The sequence below is a fragment of the Ictidomys tridecemlineatus genome, chromosome Y (assembly GCF_052094955.1).
Source record: "Ictidomys tridecemlineatus isolate mIctTri1 chromosome Y, mIctTri1.hap1, whole genome shotgun sequence".
Lineage (NCBI taxonomy): Eukaryota > Metazoa > Chordata > Mammalia > Rodentia > Sciuridae > Ictidomys > Ictidomys tridecemlineatus.
The window spans coordinates 20,105,746-20,121,219 of NC_135494.1; the positions used below are offsets into that span (position 1 = coordinate 20,105,746).

At 33.3% G+C, this 15,474-nt stretch overlaps 1 protein-coding gene across 1 annotated transcript in view; it reads right to left on the reverse strand.

The window, feature by feature from the left end:
• LOC144371886 (inactive N-acetylated-alpha-linked acidic dipeptidase-like protein 2) overlaps positions 1-15,474 on the reverse strand; it is a 149,131-nt gene that overhangs the window by 22,083 nt on the left and 111,574 nt on the right. Inside the window, exon 4 of the mRNA XM_078035194.1 lies at positions 9,257-9,455. Within this exon, the coding sequence (XP_077891320.1) occupies positions 9,257-9,455 (199 nt within the window). The remainder of the gene's footprint in view (positions 1-9,256; positions 9,456-15,474) is intronic.

Consider the following 15,474-nt stretch of genomic DNA (forward strand, 5'->3'; position numbering starts at 1 on the left):
CCCAAATGATTCACAGATCAAGAAAAAGAGCATATGTAGAGCAACTAAGGAAAAAAATAGGATCTTACATAAATACTTTGGAGAGTGTAGTAAAGAAGAAAGAAGGCTTTGAAATAAGGGATCTGGGCAAAACTACCAGCTCCAACGAGATCATGCATGCTGTTGTGAAGAACCAAGATATACATTAAGCACATTAGGTACACGATACATGATGATTATTTTATTTTTTAAAATTCTTTATGGTATTCCCTAAATTTTCTAACTTCTGCTTGACAGACAAATATATTATAAATTAAACATTCCATTTAATATCTGGCACGGGATATAGCTCTACCTCCAACACCACTGCAGCATAGAGCAAATCCAGGAGGAAGCCCACAGGGGCACACATCTGTAATTCTATCTCCTCAGAAGACAGGATGAGCACAGATTTAGTCTGAGGCCAGCCTAATGACTTAAGAAGATCCTGTCTCAAATTTAACAAATAAATAATAAATAAATAAGGGTGGGTGTAGATTAGTGGTAGAGTATCCCTGGATTCAATCTCCAGTACCACACACACACATAAACACACACACACACACACACACACACAAATTATAATAATAATAATAATAATAATAATAATAATAATAATAATAACAACACTAATAAAACTGATCCAGGAAGAATAAAACTGGATTCTATCTCCCATCTCATACAGAAGTTCTCAAAATGGATGAAAACTGAGGCCTAAGAAGCTTGGCAACTTCCAAAAGAAAACCAAGGGAAACACTTCCACATATGGGCACAGGCAAAAAATCCCTGAATAGTTCCTGTATACTCAGAAAATTATAACAAGAATCAATAAGTTGTATCCATAAATGGTATCAAATTTTTCTGCACAGCAAAGCAGACAACAGTCAAAAGAAATAGCCAACAGACATGGAGAAAATCTCTGCTAGTTCTGCTTCTCACAGAGGATTCATATTCCAAATATATGAAGAACTCAAAAAACTCCATGCCAAGTAAATAAAAACCCAATCAATAAATAGACAAATGAGCTCAACGTACATTTCTCAAAGGACAAAGTACAATTACCAACAATAATATGAAAAAAAAATCAACATCTTGAGCCATGAAGGAAATGCAAGTCAAAACTATATTCAGTAACTATCTTATTCAGGTCAGAATGGCAATCCTTAAGAATACAAATAACAATACATGCTGGTGAGGATGTGGGAAAGGGGAACTTTTATATACTCTTGGTAGTTTAAATTAGTTCAGCCACTATGGAAATCAGGATGGAGATTCCTCAAAAAAAATCCTAAAAACTAAAAATGGAACTACCATATGGTCAGTCTATTTATCCAAAGAATCAAAGTCAGATGCTTGAGAGATACATGCATATACATGGTTTCTTTCACAACTCTGAAGTTATTGAATCAGGGTAGATGTCCATCAACAGCTGAGGGAATAAATAAAATGTGGAATATATACAAAAATCTAGTTTTATTCAGTCATAAAAAAAGAAAAAACAATTTAATTTGCAAGAAAGTGTTTAGAACTGGATAGTATCATGTAAAGTGAAATAAGCTGGTCTCCAACAAGTACAGTAGTTTTCTCTCTTATGCAGAAGACAGAGGGGGAAATAAGGAGCAAGTGCATCATGAATGAGAAGAGAAACCATTAGGGTAGAGGAAGGGGATCAAGTAACCTTTTTAAGAGCACAGGAAAAGATGCACAATGAAAGACTTAGAAGGCAGAAGAGAAAATTAATCCGTATCCCTCAGCAGTGGTTGAAGGCAGGTAAGCTGGAGGCAGAAGGAGATTCATGGATTTTCATGGAGAGCTACTGGAAATTGGCTGCTTGAGAGCTGCAGGCAGCTAGCACTGTCAGGGCGGGTGTTGTTTCAGTTCTATGGTCCTTGATTTAAGAGACAACTTTTGTTGTCTTTGACTTTTATATCTCCAGCACTTTGAAAGCACATACAAACTTCTAATTCTCTCAACTAAGACTGTTCCTACTTTGAATTCACAGATTACTTTCTATTTCTCACGAAATAGAAAAATCTGATAAAGGCAGATTGAGAGGACATACTAGAACCCTGCCATATATAACTTGGTGGTTTGTTGTATTTTTATAAGAATGACAATTATCTATTCAATTGAATGTTTAGATCTAATTATAGACTATGAAATGAGTGTTTACCATTTCATCTTTTATTGTCCTTGTAAGTTTCCAAGTTGATGTCATTCTGGCGGCCTGAGAAGGCCTTTCAGATGACCATGAGCACAGGGCAGATATGTGTCCATTTCTTCCTCAACTAGAGGAGCTCATGTAAACTTTCATTTCATGAAAGGATTCCACTGAGGGTGAGGGTACAGAAACAAATATGACTCTAAAGAACCATGCCTATTGGTTCTCAGTCCTTTCTGTCTCAGTACACTATATCTACTACATATTTACTTACTCATGAAATAAAGATCTACTTCTTACAGGAAGAAAATGACAGTATTAATAATTTAGCTATTGTTAAGAACAAAATAATTCCTGAGCATTTGATCCATTAAACATGCAATCTATGAGTACTTTCATTTTTAGCAAAAGGAGATGTTTTGTGCTTCAGTGGTTACAAAGAAAACACTGAGCATGATCATTTCTCTCAATTTTCTTTGGATCATATTAAATTAGTTGGACGATTGTAAACATGAAAATGCTGTGTTGATGATAGTAAAATCAGATAACATAAAGGAGAGAAAATCATGTGGTAAAATCCTTAATGTAGAACCTGGATTTTATCATTTATCTACATTCAATGAAATCATTATTTCTCTGAAATGCATTGAGAAGAAATCAGCAATAAAAAAATCATAATCAATTCATTATTAGCTTTAAATATTTTCACAACTAATATTTCTATGAACTTACAGATACACTGCTTTATAATCTCTTACATAATTGTCTAAAAGAATAACATGGAAGACAAGTGGAAGATTCTAGGGCAACTTGATAAGTGGCCCTTTTGGGTCTCAAATCCACATCTCTAAATTCTTAGCCTAGTGATCTCTCCCCTAAAATACAGTTATTTAGATTAGAAAAAAGTATCCAACTATGATATATGAGATTTATCAGAGAAATTTCCCTACCCTTGCATCTGGTTTATGGAAACATAAGGGGTAGAATAATATTGGGGGACAAGGCAATTTTACTGATTTGAGATAATAATGCATATCTTTTCCCCAGAAGCAGGGTTAGATTTGGCACCTCACAAAAGCATTTTTGCAATAATCAGGGTTAGAAGATGCAATTCCAGAAGTGTATAACTAATTAAATTTAATGAGCACCTAAGAAAATTGAACTTATACAATTTTTGACTATATTAGCAGTCTAAAATTTTTACTGACTGCTGAGTAAACTACCAAAATTTTTGGTCAAATATTAGGGGTTACTATCTAGTAGAATTAGCAGTGGTTTTAAAGCAAACATTCCATGTTCAAATCTAATTCTTCTACATATTAACTTTCCCAAAGCCTCAGTTTTCTCATCTGTATAAGGGGAAACTAAAACAATCTGACAGGATTGTTACAAGTGTTACTGGCAATATGCATATACAAATGTACAGCAAAGCACCTGGTACAAGTAAATCACCCTTTGTGACAGGAATCATTATTATTATCAGTCTTAATATTATTAAATGCAACATGAAATCCAATTTACACTCCCCCCGCCCCAGCTTGGTAAATGTGTCTTGACCTGCTAATATGTCAAAGATAGTGTTTCTCCTCACTTTAAATGGAAAGAAACCTCAAACCTGAAAGAGCTATTTTTACAAAATCCAAATAGAATATGTACATGAGTTTCTATTTTGATAGTGGCAGACTGAATTGAAGACTAATTACGCTTATAAACTGATCACTCTCTTTTTAAATAAGGGGATACATGTCTAACCAAATTGCATCTGAATATTTTCTGTCAGTATGGTATGCATGGTTTATTTTAATGTTAATAAAAAGAGAGAATACAAAAGATTAGGCAGAATTTCAGTATGTTAATTTTGTTTCTCTTAAAACTCAGAATTTTATTTTTTATTTCTTTGCTCCTTATAGAAGTGGAAACTTTTAAAATATGAAAGGGATATGTAACTATAAAGCTAACATATGCACTTATTCATAAAAATGTAAAAGGGAATGTATACAATGAGCATCAATGTAAAAATTTTGTGTACAAGCCAGGTCTTCAACCTCCTTTTGGAAATTTTACATTGTGCAGACAATGATCCATATTCATACATAGACTCTTTTGTGCAAGTGGTGGCTATTAAAATATTTTTAAAGCATTATGGTAATTCTTAATCACTAGTTATTTTTTTCATAGCCTAAAGAAATCAGAGGCATTGCTGATAGAATTAATGACAAGAGAAACAATGGTGAGATTTTAGTTCCATTCAGACCACCCACACCTCACTAAAAGAAAGAGTACAACCCGAACAAAGTAGTCATTATCCCAATCAAAAACTGAACATAAGGTTTTATTAGTACTTACATAACTAACTCTTATTAAAACACCATGAAAACTGTATAATGAGATCATTGTTGTTCTGAAATGCTTGGGGCTTTGGATTTTCATATCTTAAATTTCTTAAAATCAAATGTATATACTGAATGTATAGCTAGAAACCTGATCACAGGGTTTCTGAGAAATGTGTTTTTTAAATAATTTTGTGTAACGTCATTCCTTGAATAAATAGTTCTAACATTTTTTTAAAACAAAGTTTGGTAGCTTATGTGTTTGAAAACTACTTTTAATGGATTGCTTGGTTTGTTTATTCTTAGTTCAAGGCAGAAGCATCTTGACATTTACACTGCTATTTTCCTGCTTTCAGGGATTCTAACAACAACAAAAAAATTGCCTTGACCTGGATTAGCTTGAAATGGTCCTCTGAACTTTCACAAGGCCATTGTGGCTATCTCCAAAAGAACGTACTTTATCATAAACCTGTTGCCACATCTTTCATAAGGATACATGTGTAGGCACATGGACATAATGTCCCCCAACTTACAAATAGTCCGTGTTCCCTAAGTCACTGATTATAGCCATCTTTGTGTACTCTGATGTAACCTTGGAGAAATAATGTTAGAAATATAGTTACTTAGAGACTCCTACATTCTACTTAACCAAGATGTAACTAAAAAAATCAGATTTTTGAAAGAAGAATAGGATGATTTTATAACTTAATCAGTGGATCTCTTTTAAAGGTAACATTTAGACTTTAATTCAGTTTTAATGATGGAGCTTAAGATGTTCACTTTTCTAAAAGTACCATTTCTACCTGGTACCCATTACTAGACACTGGCTCATGTCTGTTTCCTTCTCAAATTCCTATATCCTTCAATTAGAACCACTGCAATGGTAAACTTTGATGCTTCTCCCCCAAACCACATCAAATATCTTAAACTTTGGTAAAATTCTCTTAAAATTCTGCCTAACCACAGTTGATGCTGCAGAAATGTGTGAGGGTGGGAAGAAAGGGGAATAGGAAGGAAGAGAAATTACTTCTTTCTAATTGCTATCCTTTAAATGTGTAAACATAGTAAATGTGTGATCTTATGCAGATATTCTACCCCAATGCATGAATATGAGTTCATATTGCTATGTCTAGGACCCCTATATTTGGGCTGCCTATTAACAGAAAACCTTTGCTAATCATTTTTACAGAAAGCAGTTTTGAAATCCCATGGTTTCTAGTCGAACATTTAAAATTTTCAAATCAAAAGTCTCTGTTTCCACTCATTTAAAATGAAGGAGCTGGTAATATTTAACTTTAAAGACTATATAGACTGAATGTATCAGTGAATGAAAAAAAGGAAATAATAGATACAACCTCAGCCTCAAGAATGCATGCCTGTAAACCTAATAATTGATGACAAGGCCAGGAATCTTGCTGAAATTTGCTAAAATAAGCTAGGAAGAATACACACACAAGATAACATTTCAATCACAAAATGGCTGATGCCAAATTCTAAAAAGTAGTTCCAATTTTAAACATTAATACATGTAACAAACTCTGTCTCAGGAAACCAAAATGCTTACAGTGACATTCCCTGAACACTTTAAAAAATGGTTTTTAACCTCTTTTTTAAAGTACCTTGATTTATTTTAGAAGCTAGTATATTCAAATAATCTGTTTACTCTTTTTTTTAACTCCATATTTAATTCGATCCCCTCTCTCCAATTTTTTTTTTACTTTCTGTGGAATATGGAAATCTCTCAAATGGTAGGTGATTAGCAAATGTTTACTAATGGAAAGCAATATATAATATATATTTTAAAATTTAAATGAAATATGTACCTCACTATAGTGATTCTGGTAGTAAAGAACCTTTTGTGTCATTTAATTTAACAATATCTCTCCCTAGGCTTTATGGAATAGAGGGTTTGGAAATGAGAACACTAGATAGTCAGGAATAAAAACAGCATAATGATATACAATTATTTTATTTTGTAATTATGAATTATTATTATTATGAATCATCTTCTCACATCTTATTCTCATTTCATCTCACTTTATGTTAATATTAAGAGCCTATTGAGATTTTCTATTTTAGAGATGAGCATCTGGTTCTCATGTACTAATTAGCTTGCAGGTCATCTGAATGGAAAAGACACATTTTAATGCTCAAACGTCTTCTCACTTTTGTAAATCCCAAGCACAATGCCCTTTCTCCACTATCACTTTTCTTTTTTTAAATATTTTTTTTAGTTGTTGAACCTTTATTTTATTTATTTATATGTGGTACTGAGAATCGAACCCAGTGCCTCACCCGTAGGAAGCAAGTACTCGTCCACTAAGCCACAACTCCAGCCCCTCCAGTATCACTTTTATATGGCATTCTTAATTCTGAGAGCTATTCTACTGGGAATTAGTAAGATGCTGCCGGCAAAAGGCAATATTAAAACTACATTGTGTGACCAAAGAGCAGAGGCAAGTCAATGAAGAAAGGTGGAGTCTAAACAATGTGCGACAATGGAACATTTTTGTGCAGAAAAAGAAAAATTTTATATATAAGCCAAAACTTATATACAAAAATAAACTCAAAACTGATCATAGACCTAAGTGCAAAACACATAATAATAAAACTTCTCGAACATAGCGTAGGAGAAACTCTAGGTAACCTTGGGTTTGACGATCACTTTCTCCATACAACGCAAAAAAGCATGATGTGTGAAGGGAAAACCAATAAGCTAGATGACATTAAAACTAAACAAACTTTATATCAGCAAAGATATAAAAATCTCTTTATGAAACATATATCCGATAATAGGATATTATATCCAAGTTACAGGAAGGATTCTTAAAATTCAACAACCAGAAAACAAACAGCTCAGTTTCAAAAAATGGACAGACTATTGCAACAGATATTTTATTGCTGAAGCTATGGTGATGGAAAATAATCATACAAAGAGATGTTGCAAATCATGTGGCATAGAGAACTGTAAGTTCAAAAGAACAGATCAATATATACCTATTAAAATAGTGAATTCCCAAACCACCGTCAATACCAAATTTTGGTGAGAATGTGGAACAACCAAAAGTGTCATTTATTACTGGTGAGAATGTAAAATGGTAGAGCCACTTGGGAAGAAATTGGACAGTTTTCTTATGAAGCTAAATATCAGTTATTCATATGATCTAGCATTTGAACTCGGGAAACAGTAGCAAAAGTTTTGCACAATATCAAAATATTTCACAGTAAGTTTTCATCCCTAAAGTTTGTTATATGAATCAGGACATTTCATAATCAACATTTCAAGGCCTGTACAGCTGGGATAAAATGTACTCTGTTATAATATTACTCACTGAAAAAAACAATACCATTTGTTTTCTCATTATTAACTCAGGGGCAGGCAAATACTTACTTTTCTATTAAAAAATGCTTGATAAAGTAAATTAAGTACATACAGGTTATTGAAAGGGTAAAGAATTTACTAGATGGAAAACTTAGCTTATAGAGGTGTCTTTTATATCTAGTGCAGGTGCCAGGAAAAACAAATGAGGAAAGTTTACTATTTTGTCATATATCAAATATATTCATCTTGTATGATTTTTATTAGCCTCTAAATTTTTCTTAATAAATTAAGAAAATAGAAAAAATTACTAAATGTATCCCAAAACATAACGTGCCTAACCTGCTAAGGACTTTTTAATAAAGCTGGATTTTATGTGGTTTGCTTTTTCTCTTTAGTTCTTATTACAATATCTACCATCACTACATTTTATTTAATTACCTTGTTTTTTCTGTTTCCCATTCCTGCACTAGAAGAACCTGTTTTTTTTTTAAAAAAACAGGTGTTTTCAACAAGGGGAATGCTCCATTTCTGATGCTTTTAAAGAATGCATTGGAGCATACAGTTCATTTAAAGTATTTTAATAAGTGACTATTTTCCAAAGTCTTACTGGATCATAGTGTTAGAAGACATTATATAAAGGCTGGGCATGGTGGTAGACACCTGTAATCCAGCAGCTTAAGAGGCTGAGGCAAGAAGATCTCAAGTTTGAGGCTAGCCTCAAAAATTTAGCGAGGCCCTAAGCAACTTAGTGAAACCCTGCCTTAAAATGTAAAAAAAAAAAAAAAAAAAAAAAAAAAAAAAGATTAAAAGGACTGGGGACATAGGGTTTAATCTTTAGTACCTACAATTTTTTTAAAGAATATTATACAAATATAATGTAAATTTGAGTTTAAAATCATAAAGAGAAATTATCAAACATCAGAAATATGAAAAGCTTTTTTTTTAATAAAAAGATTTCATTTTACTGTCTCACTTTATTGACATAGAAATTAAGATGTGGAGAGAGCTTAGATGCTTGTTGGATCACAGAACTTTTGTCCTAAAAGCCAATATCCTAAAAACCTTGTGTTACCCAAATATTCAGATGCTTAAGGCATCCAGACTAGGATGTAATATCCACAGAGCTTTAATTCTGTTTGCTTTTTTCAGTAGCCATATCACATTTGACTGATGCTGAAATTAATGTAAAAATATTCTTACTCATTTTCTATATGGTTACTGTTAAAATAAGTTTTCTTTATTCTCTATTTTTACATTTGAACTTTTCTTTGGCAGAGGGATAGCCTTCAAATTGTAGATGTTATGGCCTCATAGTTATTTTTTTTTAAGTGTCGTGTTCACAGAAAATACATATTTTAAAATTTAAAACAACTTAATCAAGGGCAAAAATCAATAAATAAATACATTTGGAAATAAATATCCTACCTATAAAAACCCGGTGGCACCTGCTGCACCAGGAAGCTCTTCTCCATGTCTTGGAGGATGTCATTCAGCATCCGAACACGGACAGGAGCTCTCTCCTTGGGATAATTAGCAGGTCGCATTTCATCTGACTGAAAGAGTTCAGCGCTCTCCCGAAGTCGTGATGCCATGGCTAGCAGGTGCTGAGCATTGGGATGATCACCTGTGGAAGATAAATGAGCCATCTCAGAAGAGACACACTCAAAGGAGCAAAGTCAACTTCTGCCATTGTGACTCTAAGTTGTAAACCAGGTAGACCACCCAAGAAGAAGTGTATTATCTGTGACAGTTCACTTTTTTTCCTGTCACTTCATAAAAAGGAATGTAGGTATTTGAATTTTGCCCATCACAAGGAAAAGATTCCACATCAATTAAACTTTGATAATGTATTCATTTTGCCAAAAGTGTTGTCTAACCTAGTTTTCATAGTAATACTAAATTAAGTTTATTACTACCAGTCATAGTAGCAGTAAATAGGTACTGATTGTTTAGAGATTGCTATATTACAGACATTATCTTGAGCACTTACTTAATTATTTTATTTCATATTTACCAAACCTTGCATTGTCAATTCACCTTATTAGAACCTGAGAATGGATTAAGGTAAGCAAATTTCATAGGTCATCAAGTAAGGTAGTAACAGTCCACAATTAGAAACCCAGTTTTTCTGATTCAAGTATTTAAGCTTACCATGGAATATTCTCTAATAAGAGAAAAATATAAAAAGAGTCATCTTCACTTCTGACAACATGAAATACATTACTATATGTCATTATATGTATGTGTACTCTTTTTTTTTCTTTACTAGAGATTTTCTGTAATTTGACAGTGAAATAAATCTTTGAATTTAAAATGCATCAAAAACTATCTGGTGTAGTGTCAGTTTTGTTTTGATTTTCTTTTGAGAATTGTTTCTATTTCTTTTACTTGTTTTGCAAATTACTGAAAGTTCTTCTTATGCTAATGGTGGTTACAAGAGGTGCACAAAGTCACTCCTTTGAGAAAAGTAGCACTAGAACTGTAATGGACCCTGAACCCTAAATGAGACAGTCCACCTGACCTAAACTCCTTCTTCACCCTATACTATTTGAGTGAGATTGATAAAGTTACTGAGCCTCAGTGTCTTTAATTATAAAATGAAAGTAATGATAGAACCTACTTTATAGAATTGTTATGAAGATTCACTAATTAATAAATATAAAGGATTTTCCCTACGGGTAAGCAGTTCCCAGGTGATTTGTTTTGAGACATCTTTTAAAACTCTTTCTTTTGTCATATCATGACAGGGGCATTCCTTCATTCTCTTCCAGACATTCCACCACATCACTTAGTTTTTAAGTGAAACAAAAGGTGGTGTCATTCTCAGGAGACTCGGTACAAGTGACTCCAACAAGGTCAGTGCATCACAACAGAGGACTATTTCAAGGCAGGGTGATGAATGAATACAGACTGAAAAATCTAAATTGGCAGTCTGAGAGTGTGACAGTGAGACAGGCAGATGGAGGGATTTGAGGAGGTCTGATGTTGCCTTCATTAGGGAGAGTCCTGGATCAAAAGGACACATCATGTAAGTACTCTTTCCAAGTGAAATCCAAGAGATCACCAGCTCCCCAAACACTTCATGAAAATGCAGATCCCCAGGTCTGCTTAATCTTTCTAGGGGTAGAGCCTGGGAATCTCCATTTCAATATGTTACTCCAATTATGCACCTTAAAATTTAAGAAGCACTGCAGAAAAGTAATAATAAATTAAGAAAAGGAAAATAAGTTTAGAAGTAGTACTGATGCATGGAATAGGTGAATCATAGAATAACCAACCTCTGACAAAATAATCTTTATTATTTCTCATTTAAATTTAATGGGGACTGATTTACATGTCAATTTCTTTAGAGTCCAATGGAGTACTGACACTCAATAATTGCTTACTAAATAAATCTAATAAAGCATGTTTAGAAAAAGGCTAATGATAAAATAAAATTTTGTAAATATATAATCATTTTGTAAAGGATACAATGAGATACACAGGCAGTGGTATAAGGGTATAAGGAGCATTTTCAGAAAATATAATAATTGTTTTTATTATATATGCACAAACCTAGTAAAAGACTTTGGTAGAAGAAAAAAAGGATACTTGAAGCTAATATGTAGTTCCCTGTTTACTGAAATTAATATGAGTAAAGTCATTTGTAGGAGTCCACAAAGTTTTGGCCTTTGATATTCTTAAAATACATTTCACATTCATTATCTTGTTTGATTTTACAGCAAAACTTGAGGTTGCTGGAGCAAGTATTTTTATTCATTGTGCAAATGTAATCCCAAATATGTTGCTCAGACTTATTTTATAAAGATTTTTCTTAAGTTATAATGATTCACCGAAGTTAATATATAGCGAACTTAGAGGGAGTATCTGTACAAGGAATGCATAAGATGAATGACTCACATTCAGAGTACACTGGAATTGAAAGACTGAACAACAGAAAAAACAACTTCGACATCCTTGAGAGTCTTCCATTTAAGAAAGAAAAATCTGTTCTGATCTAACATACTCTACAGAATTGAAGGCATTACTACTGAATCAAGTGAGACAAATTGTACCATTCTACCTTATTTAGCTTTAAATGAATTTATCTTTAATGGTGGAGCAGATTTAGAAAATTGACAGCTTCAGGAACTAGCTAGTTCCACAAAGAACCCTGACATAGAAACCTGCCCCACACAGGTACAGTATGCATTGCTTCAAGGGTTCAAGGTTACAAATTAAAAAGCATCTCTGCTTTCCATATACCCTCAATCATTCTGATATATAAATAATTCTCCACATAATTCCTAGTTACCATTTCTCTGGCAATTAGAGCTTGCTTTTTTTCCCCCCTTTAAACAGGATCCAGAAAGAAATGCCCCCTTCTTCACTGGAGCCTTGGTGACCCAGAAGGACTGATCTTTTGTGCCCCTTGGGACCTGCAGTAGAATGTCCAATTTGCTGTCTGATGCACTGTCATTTCCCTGACACTGAAACTGTACCAGGCATTTCATTCAACCAACAAGTGATTGCACTGTGTACTTTTATCATAGCATCAAAGCATTTGCAATATTTTTATCCTCATTTGCCTTGTCTCTCTTGTTTTCTTGACTGAAAAGAATCACACATGGTCAGCAAATGTTTTGTCTTTGCATTTTCAGATGCTTGCATAATAACTTTTCTATGGTAGTTATTTATTAAAATTTTTGTTGACGGAATGTTGAGTTATAAGATAATGCCTTCTTTGAGATATATTATTATGTTAAACCATGTCCACAAAATCATTCAAGGGAGATGTTTGGTGCATCATGAGCAACAAGAAATACTATTTAATTTACTTTGGTTGCAACAAATCAATTGTTGGAAAAGAAAAGAAAGAAACTTAAAAGAGAAGAGGTAATTCAAGGTAATGAAAAGTTAAACTAAATTGAATTAAAATATTCCTTACAAATAAGCTGTAAAAACTAATATGTAAAATTTCACTTAAGGCATAGTGAATGTTGAAATCACAGAATTGAAGAGGCTATTAAAAGTTTAAGTTTAATAAAACAATAAGTCCATTCGACTAAAGAAATTGAACTGGAAACTAGAGATTTGTCCTAGACAGGGTTATTTTTAAGTTATATGTACGGATTCTAAACACCAAGCACTTAATGTTCAAAGACAGATAAAAAAGAGGCCAGTGAACATAATTTCTATCAGTGCAGTCTTGAATAAATTACTCAAATACTGTCCTTCAGTATGTTTGGGGGAAATGATCATTTCACTAAACACAGTAAAGGAGTGAATCTAGAGTGTTGAGATCATGAATTTACCTAAACATCAAACTTTTAAGACGAGCTCTTCAAAGTCCTAGGATTTTACCTACACTGAAGTATTGGAAAGAGGTTGTTTTATCTGTAAACAACAATATTCATATCTTACTTTCTTCCCTGAATCTTCACCCTTCTAGTGGATTGATCTAATTCTTACATAAAACTTTCCTCTCATAGCTTATTGTGGAGAGAATGGAGGTGGATATTATAAAAGAGACAATGGACACTGAGATGGATTTTGATATCTGAACAGGTCAACTCAGAAAAGACCTAAAGGTGTATTGGAGGAAACAAATCAGGGAATCCTCTGCCTTCCAGCCAACTTTTATGATTACTGAAGATCTTCCTCTCAAGACAGTGTGGTTCATGAGGCAGCCAGGTGCAGTAGGAAAGGCAGATTCAGGCCTGACCTAGGACTTACTAAATGTATACATCTGGCCAAGACACAATGTCTCTCTGAGGCTCAGTTTCTTAATTTATAAATTGGACTTAATCCCCAGCTCAGTTCTGAGCTAGAGTGAGGTGGAAATGTCACAATGCCAGAGCTTTGTAAAGTGACCTTGATAGTATAGCCTAGGTGCTTCCCTTGACTCAGAAGGTACTCCCAAAGTGTCTTTCAAGTGTAGATCAGCAACTTCCTATCCACATATGACTTCCAGATAAGGCCTTTACCTGCAGGGCTGACTGCATCCACTGAGTCACCCAGGTTCCCACCTGCCAGGGTCTGGGCCCTGCAGGCACCAACTCTCATCTGAAACACTTCACCGTGTGATGAGTTTCATTGGCATAAACTCCTGTGTATTATGTCTGTTTTACAACTTCTGACAAATTTATACCAGTCCTATTTTAAAGAGTGATTTTACTGTCTATTATTATGGTCTCTTCAGGGCTTTATACTCCAAAAGTTTTTTGGATTTTAGTTTAATTCTATTTCTCTATCTTTTGGTTCTATTTTGTGGCTGTAGTTTTAAAAACCCACTCAATTTCATTTTAAATTAAGAGTGAAATGTACTGGTCATACTCTAAAACTACATTTTTATATCAAACAAACACAGCCTTTTTCTTTAAAGTATTTCACAGTACCTATTCTTCTATGGATGAGCTTATCACAGTTTTAAAGGTGCTAACAATTGCACAATCACAGCTTAGACTTCACTGATTTATAGTGACAAGAAAAAGTATGATTTATGTTGCACATAATATGGTGGTTAAAAGCAGAATAGGCAATTATTTGGGGAGGAAAATGTATGTTATTTAATGTCATCTTCAAAATATCTTGTGGCATCACTAAAGAGAAGTGAAAAAATTGCCAATATGATTTCAGCCAGTGGAATCAACAGTCCTTCATTTTTCTACATTTTTCTATTTTTCATGCTGCCTTCTTTAGTATGAATCACACTGTATCACCTTGGCTGGTTACTAAACGATGTTATACAAGCAAAACTCAGGTAAAGCTAGAAATCTGTCAACTAGTGGAGTATTGATACTCATAGAATCTAACACTGATTTTATAATGCATGTATATACAGGATATTATATACAGAATACAATGGATAATTTGGCTAAACAATACAATAGAAATGCTTTTTTGCAAAAATGCCAGATCAGCAGGTTTAGAAGAATTCAGGTAGCCACTTTTTTTTTAACAAAGTGACAAAAAATATTTATAAATTTTTAAGATTTTCCAATAATCTAGATGGCCCCAGCAAGTAAAAATTTAGCAAGATTTCAATATACTACATGACACGGGTTCTACCAGTCTGTCAGCCTGGTGCAGAAAGTGAAATTTGGGCTCTTTCTATCATTCATAGATGTCACTGTGATATATTTGTGATTAAATGATCTAGTTATTGGCTGCTTTAGAAGAATGAGCCAAAACATTCTTATGAATTACATTTATGTGTGGTTTATTCTTACCATTATCCTCCTGCAGCAGAAATCTGGAATTGTATGTTTAATAATATATGTGAGTTTAATTATGTATTGGCTAAACCAGGAAATAGAAAAAGACCAAAAAAAAGGAGCTAAAACAAATTAATCACAATGAGGGCAAGGGTATTTATGTTCTATTACAAGCCAAGATAAAAAGTTTTTTTTGTTGTTGTTGTTATTTTCTTGGTAGGGATCAAATCCAGGACCTTGTGCAAAAATATTTTTTATAGAAATAACTTTAAAAGTGTTGCCAGGGAGACAGCATACATAGAATAAAGAATTATGGTTCTATACTGTCATGGGCAAAGAATTTATCCTAAAAATACATTTAGAGAGAAAAGTCATCAAACAACAGACGATTACTATAATGTAAGAGTACAAAAAATGAGAACTCACTAGCAGATTTCAATCCCCATA